At 41.6% G+C, this 24,229-nt stretch overlaps 1 protein-coding gene across 2 annotated transcripts in view; it reads right to left on the bottom strand.

The window, feature by feature from the left end:
- Positions 1 to 205: 205 nt before the first annotated feature.
- The window catches only part of znf451 (zinc finger protein 451), a 58,380-nt gene continuing 34,356 nt past the window's right edge, over positions 206 to 24,229 (bottom strand). For both annotated transcript variants that reach the window (XM_039738244.1, XM_039738245.1), the window contains 8 exons: positions 23,159 to 23,318; positions 20,512 to 20,656; positions 16,479 to 18,082; positions 12,801 to 12,965; positions 10,415 to 10,545; positions 8,599 to 8,785; positions 5,470 to 5,576; positions 206 to 635 (listed from right to left, as the gene is read on the bottom strand). In XM_039738244.1, coding sequence (XP_039594178.1) covers positions 570 to 635; positions 5,470 to 5,576; positions 8,599 to 8,785; positions 10,415 to 10,545; positions 12,801 to 12,965; positions 16,479 to 18,082; positions 20,512 to 20,656; positions 23,159 to 23,318 — 2,565 coding nt within the window. In that variant the 3' untranslated portion in view covers positions 206 to 569. The remainder of the gene's footprint in view (positions 636 to 5,469; positions 5,577 to 8,598; positions 8,786 to 10,414; positions 10,546 to 12,800; positions 12,966 to 16,478; positions 18,083 to 20,511; positions 20,657 to 23,158; positions 23,319 to 24,229) is intronic.

Raw genomic sequence — 24,229 nt, 5'->3', positions numbered from 1 at the left:
CAAAGCCTCGGGACTCTCCCCTGTTCCAGGCTCAGGTTGAAGATGCGCTGTAGAGGACTCCCCAGCTCCGGCGCACAGGCCTTCAGCAGTCGTGGCGATACTCCGTCTGGACCCGCTGCTTTGCTGGCATGAAGTCTCCTCAGCTCTCCGCTTACCTGCACTGCTGTAATTGTGGGTGAGGATGTCTCTCCTATGCTGGTATAGTGCCTTTCACATCTATCTATTATATAGTGCCTTTCATATCTATCTATCTATCTATCTACTGACACACACACATTGACTGAGTATGATCCTAGAATCCTTTCAATTACATGAGCTCAGGTACTAAAGTAAAACCTGCTGAAGTTACTAATCCATAAAATATCGACAATACTAAATAATTACAAACACCTACTAACGAAAATATTTTATTTTAAATAATATATATTACATAAAAGTTATATAAACATTTCTTTAAATGAAAGATTAAAGAGTGAAGAACCTGAAAGAAACCAGTGTGACACCTAACATTAAAACACATATAAAAGTTACCATGCACTACATAGAGTACCACATGTGACAGTAATGTTTTATCGTCCCCTCTCACGTTCACATTTCCTCAAGGCTTCTCTTAATAGCTTCTTCCAATTCAGCATCTGACAAAATAAATACGCAAGAAATACACACTTAAAAAAAAAAAAAAAAAGGGATAACCTGAATGCAATTTACAAGCCAAGGAAACAATTTCCACAAAAGTCAACTTAATTCATAAAGTTAACTACGTTTATTTTACATCCTGGCTATCCCCAAACATGGTTTATCGAAACAATTTTCTATATATTATGTGAATTTTTTGGTAATTTGCATTTGTTCTGTGGCGATGTACGAGTATATACTGTAAGTTTTAAGCTGCTGTATGTTTACAGACATTTGCCTGCAAAAAACGAAATAAATGCTCTCTCGTACGTGTCATTCACACTCATACAAAACGAGCAGGTCAGTCTGTATAAAAATATGGGACTTCTATGACAAGTCAAGATGTCTGCTTACTGACTGCAGGCTAAGAAATAACTGATGAGATCTTAACAGATGACAGGAATGAAACAGAAGATTTACTGAGAACGTTAAGAGTCCTACCTACAGGTGAACACTGACATGGTCAACAAATAATTTCTCAATAACACCAGCCAGCGTATCAGAGGGAAGAGACAGGAGCTTTAGCAAAGGAAGAAGGAATCCCAGGAAAGTAGAAAGACTGCAGTGCAGAGCTGAGGCAGTAGACAGAGAAACTGGCAAAAGCAAAGCCATTTATATAAATCCACCTGATATCAAAAACCAAAAAGAGACAAGAAAACACGACTGTATTACTACCTTGGATATCAAACAAGGTCGTCTCCAAAGCATCATTTATAGTGCAGTGACTGCAGAAAGAAGTGGCAAGGCAGGATTGGGAACATAGTGATAAAAGAGGATTCCTCGTGACATTCAGAATATATAGATTATGGAGGTTGGCAGTAATTTGTGCAGTGAGGATTCCACCAATAAAAAAAGTCCGTCTTAAAAAAGCTCATTAAGTCCATACTCTGGTAAATAAGAAATCAATAATGGAATGAATGATCTGTACACAGTCACAGGATAAACCACGGCTATGGAGTACCAATCAACTGTGAGGTTACTAAAATTATGGGGATATTAAAAAATTTAAAAACGAGCCAGGCCTTTAATGACCTCTTGGGCACGGCCATCTGCAGTGTGTCTGTGTGCAGAGAGAGTGTCGGCCTCGTCCTTGAGAGGTTTACTTACCTCGGCAGTGACATTCATGTGACTCTGCCTATGAAGTCAGTAGACAGATTGGGGGAGCATGGAGGGGTCATGAGGTCGCTGGAAAGGGGCGTGAGGCGCTCCCGATATCTGCAAAAGGACGAAGGTCCAAGATTTTACAGTCCTGGTGCTTCCCGTTTGCGAGACATGGACGCTATCCAGTGACCTGAGACGAAGACTGGACTCCTTAATGTGAAAATCCTTGGGTCCCGTTGGTTTGACTTTGTGATGCTCACGGAGCCCCAAATGAGGCACATCACCTGCATTGTGAGGGAGCGTCAGTTACGGCACTACGGCCATGTGGCACATTTCCCTGAGGGTGATCCAGCTAGTAGGATACTCCTTGTTGAGGACCAGACCAAGGGGTCACCCACGTAACGCCTGGCTGTGGCAGATAGAGGGTCATTTCTGGAGGGTGGGACTGGGCCGTGTGTCTGTCTGGGGGGTTGCCAACTGGGATCCCAAGCTGTTTCTTCGTGTGGTGGGTGCGGCAACATGCTGTACCAGTGCCTGCTCCCCAACTTGACTTGACTAAAAATGTACCGGCTCCGACTAAACGTATCTTTATATATAATATGCTACTGTGGCTGTTCGTTTGTCTGTCCAGGATTTTAAAATCACCTGTAGCTCGCAAACCGTTTGACCCATCGACCTGAAATTTGGTACTCATATTCTACGTGACGTCTACTATCCGCCTTTGTGGTGATGAATGACCTCCAAGGTTATCCCTCTTTTTATTTTATTGTAGAATCAACTCTCAGCAGTGGTCAGCATGGTGGGCATGCGTATTGGCGCCGTTCTCATCCCTACCACCTTCACATCTCCTACCCCTCTTAAATCATTCTTGAGGCAGATTGAAGTGCCAGCTTAAGGGAAACATTAAAGAAAGCTTACTAAGTAATTGCAAAACAAACATTGACTTAATCAGTGTTAACGCGATGCCGACGAAAGAAGAGAAGAGAAGAAGCGGGCCGCTAGCGTGGAGAAGAGAAGAGCTGCTCAGGAAGTGGCAATTGTGTCAACCTCTGAGCACACGAATGCTAAACGTACAGAAAAAGGAGGACGAAGACTGTAAGTCAAGACTATTCACTGCACGTTATCACGCAGTGCACCGTTACTGGCATTGTAATAAAAGGGGTTCAGATCTCCAGTTTCATTCATACTAATTCACTTAAACTATTTTTTTTCTTGCCTTTTGACAAAAATAAATGCTCCTTTTTAATTTTGTAATTTTTGTCTACTGTTTAATACTATTCAATGTTTGCAATTTCTTGCCATAGCATTAAACCCCAAGTTTTAACAGGTTGGGATACTAAAAAGCAGCTCGATGATTCACACTGGCAATGCTTTGTATGACGTATGCTGTATGCTTTCAATTAGCATCTACTATATAATAAAACAGTAAGGTCTGTGCGTCCAGTCCCTCAGGGCAATCCGATTGGCCAGCTTGACTTTGGGGACGCCATAAAAGAGTGTGAGACGCATGAGGAGGACTAAAGGTGCACGCTGAGAGGATTACCTTCAGTAACAAGCAAACTGGAGGCGAGAAAGGTGTCTCGAAAATAATGAGAAGCAGACTTTATGGGAACACACTTGAGAGAGGGAGAGCCATTGAAGAGCCGTTCACACACTCGCACTCACACACACACACGCACATACGCATAGAGGAAAGGTGCTGAAAGTACATGCAGGGCAAGAGATAGCAGATATAGTGCATCCAGAAAGTATTCACAGCGCTTCATCACTTTGTCCACATTTTGTTATGTTACAGCCTTATTCCAAAATGGATTCAATTCTTTTTTTCCTCAGAATTCTACACACAACACCCCATAATGACAACGTGAAAAAAGTTTATTTGACATTTTTGCAAATTTATTAAAAATAAAAAAACTAAGAAAGCACAAGTCCATAAGTATTCCCAGCCTTTGCCATGAAGTTCCAAATTGAGCTCAGGTGTGTCCTGTTTCCCCTGATCATCCTTGAGATGTTTCTGCAGCTTCATTGGAGTCCACCTGTGGTCAATTCAGTTGATTGGACATGATTTGGAAAGGCACACACCTGTCTATAGAAGGTCCCACAGTTGACAGTTAATGTCAGAGCACAAACCAAGCATGAAGTCAAAGGAATTGTCTGTAGACCTCGGAGACAGGATTGTCTCAAGGCACAAATCTGGGGAAGGTTACAGAAAAATTTCTGCTACTTTGAAGGTCCCAATGAGCACAGTGGCCTCCATCATCCGTAAGTGGAAGAAGTTCGAAACCACCAGGACTCTTCTTAGAGCTGGCCGGTCATCTAAACTGAGCGATCGGGGGAGAAGGGCCTTAGTCAGGGAGGTGACCAAAAACCCGATGGTCACTCTGTCAGAACTCCAGAGGTCCTATGTGGAGAGAGGAGAACCTTCCAGAAGGACAACCATCTCTGCAGCAATCCACCAATCAGGCCTGTATGGTAGAGTGGCCAGACGGAAGCCACTCCTTAGTAAAATGGCAGCCCGCCTGGAGTTTGCCAAAAGGCACCTGAAGGACTCTCAGACCATGAGAAACAAAATTCTTTGAGATTGAACTCTTTGGTGTGAATGCCAGGCGTCACGTTTGGAGGAGACCAGGCACCGCTCATCACCAGGCCAATACCATCCCTACAGTGAAGCATGGTGGTGGCAGCATCAGGAACTGGGAGACTAGTCAGGATAAAGGGAAAGATGACTGCAGCAATGTACAGAGACATCCTGGATGAAAACCTGCTCCAGAGCGCTCTTGACCTCAGACTCTGGCGACGGTTCATCTTTCAGCAGGACAACGACCCTAAGGACACAGCCAAGATATCAAAGGAGTGGCTTCAGGACAACTCTGTGAATGTCCTTGAGTGGCCCAGACTTGAATCTGATTGAACATCTCTGGAGATCTTAAAATGGCTGTGCACCGACGCTTCCCATCCAACCTGATGGAGCTTGAGAGGTGCTGCCAAGAGGAATGGGCGAAACTGGCCAAGAATAGGTGTGCCAAGCTTGTGGCATCAGATTCAAAAAGACTTGAGGCTGGAATTGCTGCCAAAGGGGCATCGACAAAGTATTGAGCAGAGGCTGTGAATACTTATGGACATGGGATTTCTCCGTTTGTTTATTTTTAATAAATTTTCAAAAACCTCAAGTAAACTTTTTTCATGTTGTCATTATGGGGTGTTGTGTGTAGAATTCTGAGGAAAAAAATGAATTTAATCCATTTTGAAATAAGGCTGTAAATGTGGACAAAGTGATGAAGCGCTGTGAATACTTTCTGGATGCACTGTAATTTGTCAATGATTTTATCACCCGTCTTCAATAAGGTACTCTGGTTGGTATTAAATGTTAGCTCCATTAAAATAGAGGAGTCAGAGTCAAAGGTTTTGAGTTCCAACTCCACAGCCCTGAGATAAACTCAGAATATTTGATTCTGTCACATTTAATCTGATAAATACATAAAACCGAGGCATGGATAACTGAATTTTATATTGAACTGAAAAATGCCTTAAAAATTAAAAGAAACTAAAAAATGAGAAAAACAACCCCGTCGAGACTGAGCTTTTATCTACATTTCTCTTGTTTTTCTAAAGAACAGAATCCAAGCACCTTGCGACTTCTCTCCACGTCTTTGCATCATCCTGAAAATCAGAATTAAGAGACTGAACGCATACCCGCCGTTTCTCCAGATCAGCATCTTTCTTCTCCTGCAGACTTAGCTCTTGGGCTCTCCTGATGTCATCCTCCTCTGAAATCTTATTACTATCACAGTTATCGTCATCTAAATTTAAAAGCAAAAAAAAAAAATTGAGCAGGTAATTTGAACATTAAACAATGCCATGGAACACAATCAAGTGAGCGACATTTCAATTAAACAGAGCAGAAGATGAATATTTTCAGTGTTATACATAATTCCATTTTTCAAATACAGGGTGAGGCAAAAAGGACGGACGTTTTTTACAAAATCACAAAATTGTTAACATTTTTCTTAAAAAGAAATTTATTGAAAGATTTGAGTTTATATTGAAATGGCATTTGACAATTTGTAGGGATGGTCTAATTCCAAATACGCCTGACCGAACGATTACTGACGGCAAGTTCAGAAGAATGCTTTCAAGCAGATCGACTTGGACTGCGCAGCAGGGCTAGTCGTACGCTTTCCACACTTTCAGGGGTACGTGCTGTTCGTGTAGCCCCCGGCGGTCTCTTGTTCATTAGTGTACCTCGTGTACAAAGTGCTTTAACCCAACATAGGAGAGTGTTACGAGCGGGAACAGCTTTATTTCTGTGGATATTGAAATGGCAACGAAACTCACGCTGAACTGCGGTAATAGATTGGTTGTTCTAGACAAAACAGTCGTACGCAAAAACGCGGTGTTCTATCGTCCACGGCTCCAACAAAAAAAAAAGACTTTGCGAACCTAACGCCACCTACCGCACATCAGTCACTCCACCTAGCGGCGAGTTCTAGCCATTTCAAAGACGTCTGTCCTTTCTGCCTCAGCCTGTATTAGTTAAAAGAATGTAATGGATGTTCTTGGAATACAATTAAAGGTTCAACACTGACATCTTTATATTTCACTGAGCACCTACTGCACAACAAATTAAGAATAAGACAATTGTAAAATAGAACTCACTTTTAACAGTTAAGTTATACTTGTATGTATGCAAACTCATTGGCTGTTTAAAGCAATATGCCACACCAAAGTGGTTATTTTTCAATAAGTTTCTTACCCCATGTGGTGTGTGGTGATGGCTGAGAAAAAAATATAATCCTGCGTTTTCTTAAAAAAATAAAGCTAACGTTTCCCATAGAATGTTAGTCTACGGTGACCAACGTTTGGACATCAGCAAACAATATCAAAAAAATCCAGGAATCTCAGGTTACTCGTGTTGCATAAGCCGTATGTCAAGTCATCTACTCGTATGTTCAGAATGCAATTGCTAACTACCTACAGAAAATTACAGTAGTTCACTCGGGATTGCCCTTTTGAACTAAAGACCTGGTATCCCACCCCCCCTTTGGTCAAGAATCCCACCTCTAATTCAAAACTGCAATGAATTTCCAGAAGTTCAAGTTCATGTTGGGGAGTCTGCACTGATACTGAACGTTGCCACACAATGAAACAGCTCGGGATCCCGGTTGGCAACGCCCCCAGGCAGACACGCGGCCCAGTCCCACCCTCCGGAAATGACCCTCTATCTTCTGCAGCCAGGTGTTATGTGGGCAACCCGTTGTCCTGGGGTCCAGCCACTCGGGTCCCCAAAAATGAGGATTCTATGAGCTGGACCACCCTCTGGGAATCACACCACATGGCCGTAGTGCTGTAACTGACGCTCCCGCACAATGCAGGTCATGAGTGAGTAACACAAAGTCAAACCAGCGACACCCAAGGATTCTCTGAAGAGACACAAAGCACTGACGGAGTCCAGTCAGGTCCAGGATCTCAGGCCACATGTCTTAGAAACAGGGTGCACCAGGACTTGTACCTTCGTCCTTTTACTGAGATATCGGGAGTGCCACACACCCCTTTTCTGGTGACCTCATGACCGCCCCTATGCTCTCCCAATCCATCTACTGACTTCATAGGAAGAGTCCCATGAATGTCACTGCCAAGGTAAGTAAACCTCTCAATGCGGTCGACACTCTCTCTGCACACAGACACACTGCTGATGGCCATGCCCACGAGGTCATTAAAGGCCTGGCCATTTGTTTTTATCAGGACCCTCACAAGTCCAGGCACTCGGGCTCCTTGCTCGGACTTGAGAGAGCCCCATTGACTCCACTAAGATCAAAGTCAAGATCAGTGAACCACTCTTCACCAACAGATGCCCCACAGTTGCTGGACCATATGACCCCCCCCAACAGATACATGGTCCAGTGCAAACCCCCGAAATGACCATCTATCAACTACAGCCAGGTGTTACGTGGTAGACCCCTTGGCCTGGTCCGGCTGCTTGAGTCCACAACAATGAGGGTCCTGTGAGCCAGATCACCCTCAGGGAATCATAGTGACGTAACTGAAACTCCCTCACAGTGCAGGTCATGTGTGAGTAACACAAAGTCAAACCAGCGGTGCCCAAGGACCCTCTGAACAGACCACATGAAGCAGTCCAGTCTTCATCTCAGGTCACTGGATAGCGGCCATGTCTCACAAACAAGGAGCACCAGGACACTAAAGACTTGGACCTTCGTCCTTTAGTTGAGATATCAGGAGCGCCTCACACCCCTTTAAAGTGACCTCATGACCCTCCATGCTCTCCTAAACCATCTACTGACTTCACAGGAAGAGTCACCGGAGAGGTGTCTGTTTAATAAACATTTTAGCAAAAAATGCCTGCTTTTTGCACATTGTAAGGATACGACTGAACGACTTGACATGTGCATTAGGCAGCACTAGTAACATGTATTTTTTTCAGCATTGTTTGCTGATGTCCATCGACGGCCATAAAAGACTCTCATTCAATTAGAAATCGGGTTATCTTCATTTTCCAGGAAAACATGACATTACTTTTTCTGCCCTGTTAAGGGCAGCTGGATCTCTAGAAATCACTATGAGTGAGCGGCAGGACCGGGAATGGGAATGGAAATGTGCAGAGAGAAATGAACAACTTCTGGACAGAGCCAAAAGAAAATTCTCAGCCATCACTACAAGTCATAAAATGAATAATAATTTGGTGGAGTATTCCGTTAATATCAAGATGAAGGGAAAGCTTAAAAGAAAGCTAGACTTTTATTTAAACAAGGGTGGGACACTTCATGACACTTTCTCACCAAAGTTCGACCCCCTGCATGTACTAACCTTTTACGTTATCTGCAATGCTGTTTAGCAGCGCGCACAACATCTCCCCTTCCAGCTCATGGGGATTAAAAATGTGCGCCACTCTCATGGTTTTCTTAAACTGAAGCTGCAGCTCTTGAAATCCTTTATCTCCTGACAGGATGGTAAACGGAATGTGCTTTGAAAGTTGTTCATCCAGGCGGCCAGCCTAGAATTGTAAAAGTACACTTTATTATTATTTATTTAGGAGACGCCTTTATCCAAGGCAACTTACATAACAAGTTATAATGTATTTATGAGTAGGTTCAGAAAATGACTAGATATTAAAACAATAAGATGTAAATACTTACACTGTACTATAAAGAACTAAGAATATACTGGAACTAATACATGTTTATTTCAGAAGGAATGCGACTTCTAAACCAGCATAGAAAAAATAAAAAGTTGGCCTTACTTTGCTAAGAATTTTAATAAAATAAAAAAAAATATATATATATATATATACACACACACATACCTGTATGTATATATATGTATCTATCTATCTATCTATGTGACCGGCAATGTGTGAAAAGCAGGTATTGTATAAAATGCCTAGGAACTCAATAACGTGTGTGACGTTTTTAGGCAAAGCATGAAATGCCTGTTACTTACTGTATGTACTGTATATACTGTAGACCTAGAATACTAGACATTATACAGAACGACTTGCCCGTCTACCTTCTGGCATTGCACAGAAAGCCAAGGAAATGTTTGAAAATTTCATTCGTTTCATACTCTGACATCCCATTTTCGGCATTCTATAAATTTCCTAGGCAGTCTCTACAATGTCTAATTTCACACACTGACGGTTACATTACAGTAACACAATTCACATTTTTTAAATAGCAAGCAAAATGATACCCAATTATCAAAGCATCTGTACAGTATGGTTTTAAATATTTACAGTGTCCCACAAATACAAATGTCATGTTTGAAGTAATCTGAGCAGTAAATTGATAAAAAGTATTTCATTGTGTGGAAGTGAGAGAATATAAAAACAACACCAGAAGATCTGCAAGCAATTCTGAGCAAAGCCCATACAGTTTAAGATGACTTCTAACACACGTCAACTATAAAAATGTTCAAGTGCGTCAAATATTGTAAATAACTTGTATGCGCTTTTCTAATTAGGAGTATTAAAGAATATACCAAAAAAAAGAAAGAAAATCTGCAAGAATATCTGAGTATGAGCAATATAGTTTAAGATGACTTTGAACACATAAATGTAAAGTATAAAAATGTTCAAGGGTATCAAATACTGCACTGGGCACTTTATACCAATTTGGATTCTCGCCATTTAGTTCTAAAGTTGCTGCCGTTTAAAGCGGTTTAGAAACCCCTCTGGAGATTTTCAGGATTCTATCCAATATTTGAAACTTAACCACATGATGATACTGTGCGCTTTTAACAATTGGGTTTTCCTGTGTGCTTTCAGTACCAGTATACTGTGCACCCTTAACATCTACACATAAAATACAGTACTTTTCAAAAAAAACAATTCCTCACTATGAAAGGTGAAAATAAAAGTTAACAGACTTTTTAAAGATTTGGTTACATGCAATCATTTTTATAGACTTATTACATTAACAGGAAACTAATTAATTTGCAAATTTTATACTATATGGCTATAAGTCAAAGCTGCAGCGTCATGTCAATCTTAAACTTCTAATCAAAACACATACACAAACTATCATGGCAAACCTCAATGTTGAACTGTTAAAATGAATCAATCAATCTCTGATTAACAATTTCACTTCAATCACAGAAAATGTAATAAAATTTTGAAAACACTGACATGCATGCATATAGCAAAATCAGCTGCGTCCTTTCTATCACTGCATTGGGGATGAAGGAAGAAACAACCCGTGTTCACGAGATATTTATACACTTTATTTTGTTCTGGTGCCTTCCAGACCTCTTTTCCACCTAAAGAAGTTTAAAAAGAAAATATAAAAAAAAAATTTATAAACGGTGACATCGAATCACACACTTGCAAAACAGAAATCTGACCTGATAGTTACAAGAATGTGTTGTAAAAATTTGGATAACTCAGCAACTACAATATATTTTCTTAGTAGTACTAAAGTAGTAAGGATGATCAAAACGGTCACATTATGTTTTTACACAGTAGAATTGCCAAACACACAAAAAAAAAAATACAATAATAATGAATTATATATATATATATATATATATATATACTGTGTGTGATGAGTGTATGTATGTATATATGCAGTATATCTATATCTATATATCTATCTAGAGAGAGAGAGAGAGAGAGATAGATATATATATGATACTGTATATATATATATATATAGTAGATATAGATAGATAGATAGATAGGAAAGGCACTATATAATAGATAGATAGATAGATAAGCGTAGCTGGCAGGATTAGATAGATAGATAGATAAGCGTAAAGCGTAGAAGAAAGAAGGACGCCTCATGCCTGGACAAACTTGTTAAGAAGGCAGGCTCTATTGTAGGAATTAAGTTGGACAGTTTAACATCTGTAGCAGAGCGATGGGCGCTGAGCAAACTCCTGTCAATAATGGAGAATCCACTGCATCCACTGAACAGGATCATCTCCAGGCGGAGGAGCAGCTTCAGTGACAGACTGAGGAGATCGTTCCTCCCCCACACTATGCGACTCTTCAATTCCACCCAAGGGAGTAAATGCAAACATTATACAAAGTTATTGTCTGCTTTTACATGCATTTTAATCACTCTTTAATTTAATATTGTTTTTGGTATCAGTATGCTGCTGCTGGAGTATGTGAATTTCCCCTTGGGATTAATAAAGTATCTATCTATCTATCTAGTTGAGAGAGAGAGAGAGAGAGGGAGAGATAGATAGATAGATTCAAAATGAAAGATCAGATTTCAAAAATTTATTTCAAACAAACTGTATAAGACAGAAACACATTCCGCACATCACTGGATAGAGGAAAGTTCAAATTTGGTTGCAAGCACTCAACAGGAGCACCATATGTGGGGTCACACACATCAAAATGTAGACGTTTTCTTGCCTCACACAAGTCAGCTGATCCCTAGTTACTGAATTCTCAGCTTCCTCAATTCAATGTCGCAAATCTTGGAAGATTAGTGGGCATAGGTGGAACAAACACTCTTTCTTTATTGTACCCCCATACATAAAAATCGCAGAGGGGTAAGGGTTGGAGACCGGGGAGTCCACAGACGATGAGCAAGATCTTGTTGTCCACCTCTTCCAATCCATCGTCCTGGAATGGTGTCGTTCAGGTAATGCCGGACCTCCAAGTGGAAATGAGGCGGGGCACTGTCTGGCATGAAAATGAAGTCAGCGCTCGGTGGCATGCACTGGTACTTTTAGATGGCCTTTTAAACTTTCCTCTATCCAGTGATGTGCACAATATGTGTGTCTTATATAGTGTTTGAAATAAAGTTTTGAAATCTGCTCTTTCATTTTGGATAGATTGATTGATTAGATAGATTTGATAGATAGAAATCTTAAAACTGTGTGGCCACAATTCAAAGCTACAGGCAAGTGTCCATCTTAAACTTTTTCTAATCAAAAACACATCCATAAACTACCACAGCAAGACTGAGGGCAGTCCCAGTGATGTCCAGTTCAGACAGTGTGGCAAGGAGAATCTGGCGGGCAATAGACTCTGTTAAAGGCAGAATTAAGGATCAAAGAGGTTGCTGCCACCAAACAAATTTTGATTAACAGGTAGAGATCGTCACTACACTAGTTGTTCACCTTCTAGCACCATACCAATTGAAAATGTCTGGCAGCACAGACTTACAAAGTAACAAATAAATCTCTCCTTCCTTCCCTGCCAGTCCCTTACACTCATATCTACCAATTCCTTTATTTTTTCGTTTATGTCGGTTCTTTCCTTAAGAGTTTTTTATTGAAGTGATCCATCCCTCCCTCTCTCTGTTGCTCTTTGACATTTAATGACATTCCCAATTTTCTCTTATACATCCGTTATGTGATTTCTCTGTGTCAGTTTTGGACATTCCTTTCGGGATGGATAGGTCTGTGGTCAAGCACAGTTTACTACATTGATATTTCAATAAGAATCACTGTTTCGATACAGAACTCTTCTCTGATCAATATAAAAAAAGTAAAAAAAACCCAAATCATGGACACATTACGTCAAATATCGCTATTATAGCCTTGAACTATTTTACCTTTAAATCCCCAAACAAATGTGCCTTGATTTAAGTATCCAGGTAGACGATTGAAGAACGCCGACCAGTTATCTAGATCCACAAACACGATGTGAGTCATGGTCATGAGATAGTCCATGTCCGGCAGCTCGGAATCTTCAGAAGCGAGTGCGTTCTTCTGTACCTCTAAGGGACAAAACTCATTCATATGAATCAACAGGTTAGTTGAACAGTACACAGCAGTTAATAATAAACTGGAAATGATACTTCCATTTTGTGCGGCAGCATATCATACAATAATAATAAAAAGCTCCCTCACTCGAATGCCAGCCTCCGTTTGAGGCGCTCTACCTCTGGCCACGTTTAGAGTGTACCGTACCTCCGCTCAGCTAGCGGCACCCGCTTGTTTATTGATTTTTCAAGTCTGTCCTGTTTCACTACTATGTGGGCAGAGCCACGTGGGGCGGCTTGTCAGACCATAAAATCTTAAAGCGGACTTTCACGTTCCTCTTGCGGAGATGGCATGTGCCTTTTGTGTTTTTGTTTTCCTTTCTCTTTGCCACTCTCCTATGAAACTGTGACTGTTGAAGCACCCGGGCAACAGCTGCTGTATGCAAAGCCCCTCAATTCTCAGCCACTGTAGCATTTAACTCCTTTAAAGTTCTCCTAGGTCCCTTGGTGGTCTCCATCACTTGTCCTCCTCTCGCACGTTCACACAGTTTTTCTGGACGGCCTGCTCTAGGCAGATTTATGGCTGTCTCGTGTCCTTTTCGTGTCTTAATGAATCAGGGATTTGGATGTTTTCTTGTCTCCATCCCCTGACGTATGTGTTGCAATCTCCTTTTCACAGAGTTGATGAAGTGTTGGTTTGTCTTTTAGGCCACCATGCTGATCTATTTATATGCCAACCAACTGAATTACCACACCCCCAAAATACAGACTGGGGGTCTCCACTGAACTGTGTGACTTCTAAAACTAATTGGCTGTGAAAGTGCTGATCCGGGGGTTATATATGTAAATATGTTAGTACTTTGTAGAGATCGGTTTTCACTTGGATATTAGCAGGTGGATAAGCAGACTGACAACAGCTAAATCTGCTTCTGATGGTCACGAGCCTGCCTTCTGAGGTGCCAAAGGATCTGCGTAGTGATAAAGCTGCTATGCTTGTAAAATGAGGGACAGATGGAGTTAGGCCGGTGCTCAAGCCCTATAGTACTGTATATTCCACCACAAAACCTGAATACTTACAAAATACACCAGAAAAATGTCAAAATAGAAAAAAAATATTAACTACCAAATATATACAGTCAAAGTAAAAAGTATGTGCGCCCTTTGGAATTGTCTGGATTTGTTATTAATAGTGATCTGATCTTCATCGCAGGTCCTGATAGACCCAATGAGCTTAACCCAGTGACACACAAACAATTCTCCTCCTTCATGTCTTTATTTTACAAATGCATTCAACGTTCAAAGTGAACCTTGGGATTTCATTACTGGTTGACCCTCCTTTGGCAGGCGCTTCCTGTGACTGCAAATCAGACCTGCACATCATGCGGGGGGGGATTTGAGCCCCTTCTTCCCTGCAGAACTGCCTTAACTCTTCCATATTCTTTGCTTGTCTTCTGTGTGTGGCTCTTCTCAAGTCATAGGACTGAGGTCTGGGCTCTGATTGGGCCGCTCCAACAGGCGGAGTTTGTTCTCCTGAAGTCATTGTGCTGTGGATTGGCTGCGATGTTTGGGCCTGTTGTCCTGTTGCATCACCCTGCTTCTTCTGAGGTTAAGTTGACAGACAGACACCCTCACATTTTCCTGGAAAATTTGTTGATAAACTCGTGAATTCATTTTTCCCTCCATGATTGCAAACTGTTCAGACCCTGATGCAGCAAAGCAGGCCCAAATCCTGATGTTCCCTCCTCCATACTTTACTGTAGGGATGATGTTTTGATGTTGATATGCGGTGCCCTTTTTACACCAAATGAAGTTCTGCTTGTCCCTCCCAAATAGTTCAATTTTGGCTTCATCACTCCACAAGACATCGTCCCAGTACCGTTATGTGTCCAAGTGTTCTTTCAGCGACGTTCTTTGTTGACAGCAGTGGCTTCCTCCTTGGTGTCCTACCATGGACTTCTTTCTTGTTCACTGTTTTGTGTATAGTTGACTCGTGAACAGAGATGTTAGCCAGTTCTGATCACTTCTTCAAGTCCTTTGCTGTCACTCTAGGGTTCTTCTTGACCTCATTCCTGACTTTGTGTTGTGTTCTTGGGGTCATCTTGGCAGGGCGCCCACTTCTAGGCAGAGTAGCCACAATACCAAATGGTCTCCATTTATAGACAACTTGCCTGACAGTAGACTGAGGACTATCTCAGATCTTTGAGATCACTTTGTAACCCTTTCCAGCCTTATGTAGATCAACAATTTGTGGTATCAAAAGAAAAGGGGCCAGGTTTTAAATCCATTAAGCTGTGTCCCTCTTTCTGGGCGCGATTGCACGGCCGCGGGGAGTTAATTGAGGTAGTTGGAGCGAGTCGCTCCTGCACGTGTGGGTGCGATCGCTCGCAATTGCTTCATTGGCTTCCTGCGGCGTGTGATTAAGGCTCTGCGCGCCCACGGAGGTGTGTGTGTGTGTGTGTGTGTTATGTACAGTTAGGTCCATAAATATTTGGACAGAGACAACTTTCTTCTCATTTTGGTTCTGTACTTTACCACAATGAATTTGAAATGAAACAACTCCGATGCAGTTGAAGTGCAGACTTTCAGCTTTAATTCAGTGGGGTGAATGAAATGATTGCATAAAAATGTGAGGCAACTAAAGTATTTTATAAACACAATCCCTGGACACAAAACAATAATACCAACAGTGTTTGATGCCGAAAACGCCTGCAATAGATTGATGGCATTTTAAGGGACTGACGCGAAAAAGCCAAGCTTTTTAAGAGGCATGACTGTAAATTACAAAGTTTAAAACAAAAAAGTATCTTGGACTTAGAATGTTCTGACGAAGATGGGCCCCAACGATGACCCAGAGATGTTCCTAATAGCCTTCGAGCAAGTTGCAACCATGCTGAGGTGAGACAAACGACAGTGGGCCGTTATAATCACCCCCCTTTTTATCTGGAGATGCTCCTTATTCTTTACGAAATGTGCCTAGAGGTAAGCTCGGCGATTACGAGTTCCTGAAGGAACAAGTTTTATTACGTAAGACTGTGTGACTTTTTTGGCTAAAGGTTTCGCACTAAACGACTGGAAACTGAACATGGATGGCCCAATCCGTGCGCAAATTCAAGATTTAATACATAAAGTGCACTGCTGGTTTGAAGGTAGACTGTGTTTCGGGGTATTCCCAGGGGCGTCTCTCTGTGTCCTCTTGGGGTGCGATCACCCCTCCAGCTTACACTGGTTATAGCGAATTCCACTTATAACGAGTGAATAGAGTCGGTCCCGTCAAAGTCACTATAACCGAGTTTGACTGTATAACAACAAATCAACCAACACGATGAAAGATCACCAAGGTCTCAGACAGATATTCACAGCGCATGTACGTTTTCAGTTGCTCCCTAAATAATAAAATGCTTAACAGACAGGCAGTGTCATCAATAGCTCTCCACCTTTTGGTTTTCAAATAAAAAAATCAAGCAAAATAAATACAACTTTATGCTAAGCATTGCCTTTAAACCTCTTTTTACTTCAGATTTCACCCACCTTTGTGTTCCGTCTCGCCTCGGGTTTTTGCCACTGTGTTTTGGGGACGGTCAGGGTGGCTGTCAGGACGGCATTTTTCATTTGGGGCCGAGGGTGCGCTTTTCACTTTCTCAGCACTTGGTGAATAACAAGACAGATGGTTTCTGTGGTAGTGTTGTCTGGCTTCATTAACCGTATTTAACTTCTCACTGCAGGCCCCACAGCTGAAACAAAAACTCCCATCTGCTTCTGTGATTCCGTGCATTTCCTGAATGTGCTTCTTAAAAGCTGCTGCGCTCCGTGCCGTCGCAGGGCAAAATCTACAGCAAAAACACAGCTTTCCCGTGTGGAACAGATTGTCAAGACATTTCTTGCGTGCGTTGTGCTTGTCACTTTTACTGTAATAAAATTCCTGGCACAGACACGTCTCTTTACTTTCTTTGAAGGTTGGCGATGTTGCAGGTCGCACCGAATCCACGTTCTTCAATGGCAGTTCTTTTCTTTCTGCCAGAAACACATAGTCTGTGCTGTGGTAAGACTGGTAGTGGTCTGAGAATTCTTCTTCGGTGTCAAAGAGCAAACTGTCACACAGCCCACAGAAATAGCAGATGTTAATATCACCATTATGCATGTCTTCAAAATGTCGGTAAAGCGTCTCGACTTTAAGGAAGCGCTGCTTACAGGTGCCACAGCAGTACTTTTGAAAGCTGTGTTTTTCTGGCTTTTTGCAGTGGTCAGCGACGCTCGTTTCTGAATCAAAAAGCTCCTCACAGATCCTGCACTGCCATTTACCAGAGAGGGTGGTACCTTTGTCTCCTTTTTGATCACATGATTGAACAATCGGGACTCTATTATCGTCTTCACTAGCAGCAGATGTACAACTAGAAGTAGACGGTTGTGGATCATCCTCTGCGACCTCCTGTTCATAGTAGAAACTATGACCACCATGACAATCCATAATATGGGACATGATGTCCTCTTTTCTGGGCATTTCGGTCTTGCACGTAAGGCACCAAAAAATGTAATTATTCAAGTGAGCGCCGCCATGAAATCGACTCATATGTAACCCAATCACAGCAGGATCTTCTGCCTGTTTCCCACAAACGGTGCACTTGTAAAATATTTGGTTGGCGGCCATGATGTGCTTATCCACAGCCTTTTCTGTACTGTAACGCTGGCTGCACTCACAGAACCAGGCAGTCGCCACCTGATCGGATATGCTGGTCTGGGGCTGCTCACATAAATCAGCACAATTGAACTTTTTAGAATCCACGCCAAACTGGGACTCCCGTCTCCGCTTTGCATTTATCGGACAGCTGCTATCAGCTTCTTGTTTAATGGATCTCTTTAGTAAGGAGGACTTTTGCTTCGACTCTCCAAGTGCAAATTGTTCAGCACCACACCGGCTTTTCTCAAAGAAATGACAGAACAGTAAAACTGCTTTCTCCACCGAGCAAACTGTCTCAGTTTTGTGTCCAGTTAGCTGTTCGTGGTTTTTCAAGTGGCTGTCTACTTTAAAGAGTTTTCCACAACTTTGACAGTATCCTTTGACTACAAACAGCTCTGCAACCTGGGAAATGCTTTTTCTTGCAACAGCCATGGGACTAGCATTCCTGCATCGCGTCCTGTAAAATGTAAAGAATACATTAGACGTTGTGCTTCAAAAAATGTTCCATCCATCCATCCATCCAACCCGCTATATCCTAGCTACAGGGTCACGGGGGTCTGCTGGAGCCAATCCCAGCCAACACAGGGTGCAAGGCAGGAAACAAACCCCGTGTAGAGTGCCAGCCCACCGCAGGGCACACACACACACACACACCCCCCAAGCACACACTAGGGACAATTTAGAATCGCCAATCCACCTAACCTGCATGTCTTTGGACTGTGGGAGGAAACCAGAAGATCGAGAGGACGTCAAAGCTGTTTGTGAGACGCCTTACGAGGCGGCGTTCATCGACCAGTCCATGCTGCTGAATGTGCGGCTTTGCCAGACACAACCAGAGGAGACCTCGTCTACCAGTGAAAGCAGGTATGGCACTGAGCTTCAGACTGAGGGGGCCATTGTGTCAGTGTCACATGGGCACATAGCCGTCTCATGCCAAGGGGGTGCCAGCTGTGGACCTTCACTTGTGTCTGCATGGGTGTCTTATGAAGTAATTTATTATAACAGAACAGTCACCGTGCCGCCCTGTAAAAAATGTTCTTTAAATTTTAAAAGCACAAAGGAAAAAAACAAAACAATGGATTTATTTACAGGAATTCAAACAGTAAACGAGTCCACAGGTGTGAAAGAGGGCGACTACAAGGAGCAAACACTCTTAAATATGATGCACAAAATGCATTAATGACTACCACACGATGGGAGAAATAATGGAAATTTCAATTCCAGCAGACTCCACAGGGAGCGGGGGGTTAGGAGTCGTCTGATTATCTCCAAGTCTGATAGTCGGAGACCCAACAGTTGGGGAAAGACTGAATCCATTGATAGAAAGTTGCATTTTCTTTAAGAGGGCTCATCTTTGTAACTAACTTAGTGTACGATTTTGATATTGAGAAAGTCAAAAAAATGGCATAGAGATGTGTATTCTATTTAGAGATGTCAAGCACAAAGGAAGCAAATTTGGGACAAATGCATCATTGGTTAATTTGCAAAGGACTCTGCTCTTATAGGGCGGAGTGGTGGCTCTGAGGTAGGGATCTGCACTGGTAAATCGGAAGGTTGCCGGTTCAAGTCCCATTGACACCCGAAGTGACTCTACTCCGTTGGGCCCTTGAACGAGACCCTTAACCTGCAATTGCTCCGTCCTGGGTATGACATTAATCTGCATCCAGCCCTGCAAGTAGGCTCTCCAAACTGCAGGGAAAAACCTGGGGGTTGGTGGCAGAATTGGCACTCCAGCCACCATAAAAAAAACCTCACACTGTTCCGCCATAGCTGAAGTGGGCTGGCGCCCTGCCCAGGGTTTGTTTCCTGCCTTGCGCCCTGTGTTGGCTGGGATTGGCTCCAGCAGACCCCCATGACCCTGTAGTTAGGATATAGCGGGTTGGATAATGGATGGATGGATGTTCCACCATGGTGGTGCTGAGGTGTCACATGGCTACACTAAGGTCCTAATCTGGGGATCCTGAATTGGTTTGTCGTGTGGTGGGTGCGCCAATGCACTGTATCAGCGCCTGCTCCTAACCTCTCTTTCTGCTCTCCTAGGCCGTAGTTGCCTGGGTATGCTGCCAGATGATAGGAGAACAGAGAGAATATTCCATGTTCACTTGGTCATAATTCCTTGCAGATTTGATATGAGTTTTATTAACAATCATTTTTGTACATTACAAATACACTGAGAGGCAAGGTGGTGGAAGGGTGCAACTGCAAGGGGCAGAGGTGGTGGAGGTGGACGAATTTAAATACTTAGGTTCAACAGTCCAAAGCAACAGAGAGGTGAAGAACAGAGTGCAGGCAGGGGTGACTTGTGATAGAAGATTACCTGCAAGAGTGAAAGGGAAGATCTGTAAAACGGTAGGGGAGTGTAGTATGGTTCGGAGACGGTGGCACTGATAAAAAGACTGGAGTCAAAGCTGGACATGGTGGAGTTGCTGCTACGATTTTCTCTCAGAGTAATGATGGCAGACAGGATTAGGAATGAGAATATTAGAGGGGACAACACATGTACTACAGTTTGGTGGCCAAGTGAGAGAGGCCAGATTGAGATGTTTTGGCCATGTGAAGAGAAGAGATGAGGGGTACATCGTGAAAAGATTATTAAGGATGGAACCGCAAGACCAAAGAGGAGGGGAATGGATGTGGTGAAGGAGGACATGAAGGCAGAAAATGTATAAGACAGGGATAGATGGAGACTGATGATCTGCTGTGACGACCGGCCGAAAGATGACGAAGAAGAAAAAGAAGACAAAGCAGATGACAAATGCATTATCCAGAACGAAAATTACAAATAAAAACATAACTCAAAAAGAACATAATGTATACAGTATAACTGTCCTAGAAGTGACTGGAAGAAAGCATCATTTTGGAAAGATGTTTCATGTTTAAGCATACCTAAAATGCGGTGTGACCTCCACATGAGAATTTAGTATCTTTGCACAATCTGTACACTTCACTTGAAAAGGCACTTCCTTGCACTTAGTGAACAGCAGCTTCTTAGCATATGATGGAAAAGGAACGGGAGCAGGAGAATCTTGATCTATGAAAAAAAGAAAAACAACAATCAACCAAAAAACAAAGCATCTGCTGGGCTTCCATGAACACTTGGTTTTCACTCAACACTCATTTCTACTAAAACAGACTGTGCTCTGGAATACAACCTCATGTTTGATTCTCCTCCTATGGTGGAAACTAACAACAATTTGTTGAGCTGTAAATTAAAACAAAGCCACCATAAATTCTTGAACACTGAAGCCACTGGCATGACCTCAAAACTAAAAGTGCAATTAAAGATAGTCTCCCCTCAAAAATTGTATTGTCTCTCTATTGTAATAAAAAAAAAAAGTCTTGGGACGAGATGAGACTTTTTGAAGGGACTTTTTGTAGGGAAGTCCCACGAGATGGAGACTTTTACCATGAGATTCTTACAAGTCACACCCCACTTACAACTATTTTCAAACAAGACCATGGTCATCAGGTGCATTCCAACACTTAACCTGGACAGACACCAGTCCATTAGAAGGCTTACTTATGAACACACACATACACACACTTACGAAGATCCAGTTTAGAATCACCCGTTCATCTAAATACAGCAGCAAGAAATGATGAAGTCAAACGAATTAACGCAAAAATTGTCGATCAGTTACACGGCAAATTGCTTAAATGCGTATCAATAGACTACCCTGAAGCAGTTAGTGGTGATGGTGCGGAAGAGGAAACCATCAATTTACAATAACCTATACAATGTCTACAAGCGTTAACACCGTCTGGTCTTCCACCGGCCGAATTACTGTTGAAAGAAGAACGTATCGTAATGTTATTGTGTAATTTATGTCTGAGTGATGGACTATGCAATGGAACAAGATTAGTTGTATTAAAAATTGGTCAAACTATTCTAACGTAAAATTTTAACAGGCGAAAAGAAAGGTAATGTAGTACATATTCACTGAATAACAGACACAAAAGGAGATCTTGTTATGCCATTCGTATTAAAACGTTAACAGATTCCCGTGAGAATAGTTTTTGCTATGACAATTAACAAATCACAGGAACAAACATTCAAAAAAAATCGGTTAATTTATTAGAGCGAAAGAAACAATATTCACTCATGGGCAGTTATACGTTACGTTGTCACAATGTAAGTCCAAACACAGAATCAAAATTCAATGCGATCTTGAACGTTAACTCCAAATATTGTTTTAACTGAATCTTTAAAGTAAAAGTGAAAATAATGCATATGTAACAATTCCCATTAAAATAACAATCTCTTTAAATTATATATCTGGTTAACCAAACCTGGGGGTTGGCGAGCAAAGCAAGTAGGGGGCTGAACCCCCCAATTTTAATGTTACTGACCCTGTGTAGTTTGTAGTAATGGCAGAAAAAAAAAAATCTCACATTTTTAGGCAGAATGGAGACAAAGTTTCTGATAAATTAGATGTCTATGGTGATCAAGGCTGGACAACAGCAAACTTCATCAAAAACACCCAAGAAAAAAATCTCACGTTACTGACGTCACAAAATCTGTATGTCAAGTCATCCAGTCTAATGCTCAGAACGTCCCTAACATGTGAATTTTTACTAAAATGCACAAACTGGAAAAATGCTCTTGTGAGTGAAAATCGAATGTCTTCAGATATGGCCAAGTATGTGAGATTCTTTTTGTGGACATTTTTCACATTATTTGTTGTTGTCCAGTGGTGTTGGTCACTACAGACACAGAAATTTTTGATATCTCTGTTCATCAAGAAAACAAGATTAAAAAATGTTCTTGTCCACCACTGCAAACTATAGCACATCGGGTAAATAACATAAAAAAAAAACAAAACAAATGTGTTTAGTGGGCGGCACGGTGGTACAGTGGGTAGCGCCACTGCTTAGCAGTTAGGAGACCCGGGCTCACTTCCCGGCTCCTCCCTGCATGGAGTTTGCATGTTCTCCCTGTGTCTGCGTGGGTTTCCTCCCACAGTCCAAAGACATGCAGGTTAGGTGGATTGGCGACTCTAAATTGGCCCTAGTGTGTGCTTGGTGTGTGGGTGTGAGTGCACGCGCCCTGCCCGGGGTTTATTTCCTTGGATTGGACCCTATAGTTAGGATGTAGCGGGTTGGATAATGGATGGATGTTTTTTAGATGGAGATGTTCTCAAGAAATTTTTCATCATGAAAGTCTTCTCCAAAATATATGTTATTTGTAAAAGCAATTTTTCCATGAATGGTAATCTCATTTCTTTTGTGTCCAAGATGAAATAAAATGTCTGTGACAAACTACTATATTGGTATTTTTAAATTGTTATAAAAGTGAAAGCAGTCTTAACTTGTAATGCAAACCTCCATCTTCGTCTAATATGGCAGAGCACTATGAAAAGTAACACAAGGGTGCCATTAAAATTTTTTCGAATTGCTGTTCTAGTATGCAAGGCTCAGAATCAAAATATTTACAAATAATTCATGTCTTTACTGCTGTGGTTAAGTTTCTATCTAAAAAATTACAAACTGAAAACACACATTTTAAAATAAGCATCAAAAAGTTGAAACTTACCGCTTATTTTGAGTGAATGTGTAAAGTGATTTTTTGCAGCCATGTGCTGTAAACACTCGTCTCGGATATTAAAAAGTAAATAACAAAATGGGCAGGCAAAGCACTGAATATTCTGACAAGAAAACTCCCTGGAATGGCCATCAGGATTTGGTGATGTGATCTGAGGAGAGTGTATCACAAGAAAGAGAGAGACAGACAGTAAAATTAATAAGATTACTGCATCACAGTTGCGCTTCAGTAAGATTATCATTAATTAGGGCAACTCAGAATTTATTTATGCAGCCTGCTTTTGCACCATTTTCTAGTCTAAATTAAGCAGCACATAACTGTATGAACAGCAGGGAGAGGCTGCCAGGGCACCACAGGGTGCACACACCCACACTAACATAAAACAGATTTGGAATCACTGGTTAACTCAACCTGCACAACTTTAGGGAAGTGGAAGGAAAAAATTGCAAACGTGGAGAGAACCTCCAAAATATTACACAGACAATGGGGTTTGAACCCACAATGCTGGATCAGTTACACACCATCTCTGACCACTGCACCACCATGCTAGTCTAGCTGCATACATATTTTTTTTATATACACACACATACATACATTATATATATACATACATACATATATACACACACACATATACATACATACATACATACACATACAGTGCTCAGCATAAATGAGTACACCCTCTTTAAAAAGTACAAATTTAATCAGTAGCTCAATGAACAAAAGAACAATTTCCAAAATTTTCACAAGGCTGATTTTTATAGAACACTTGTTTAACTCCATAACATGAAATTAAGGTTAATAATATAACTTAGATCACAAATTCTTGTTTTACTCAAATTGGTTGAAGCAAAAATGAATACACCCCGCAACAAAAACTACTACATCTAGTATTTTGTATGACCACCATGATTTTTAAGGACAGCCCCAAGTCTTCTAGGCATGGAATGAAGAAGTTGGCGACATATTGCAACATCTATCTTTTTCCATTCTTCAAGAATAACCTCTTTTAGAGCCTGATGCTCAACTTGTCGCTTCAGAATTCCCCACAGGTGTTCG

This window comes from Polypterus senegalus, chromosome 16, assembly GCF_016835505.1.
Source record: "Polypterus senegalus isolate Bchr_013 chromosome 16, ASM1683550v1, whole genome shotgun sequence".
In the NCBI taxonomy this organism is placed as follows: Eukaryota; Metazoa; Chordata; class Cladistia; order Polypteriformes; family Polypteridae; genus Polypterus; species Polypterus senegalus.
The sequence above is the reverse complement of the archived record's forward strand: the minus strand, read 5'-3'. Positions and strand labels throughout refer to the sequence as shown.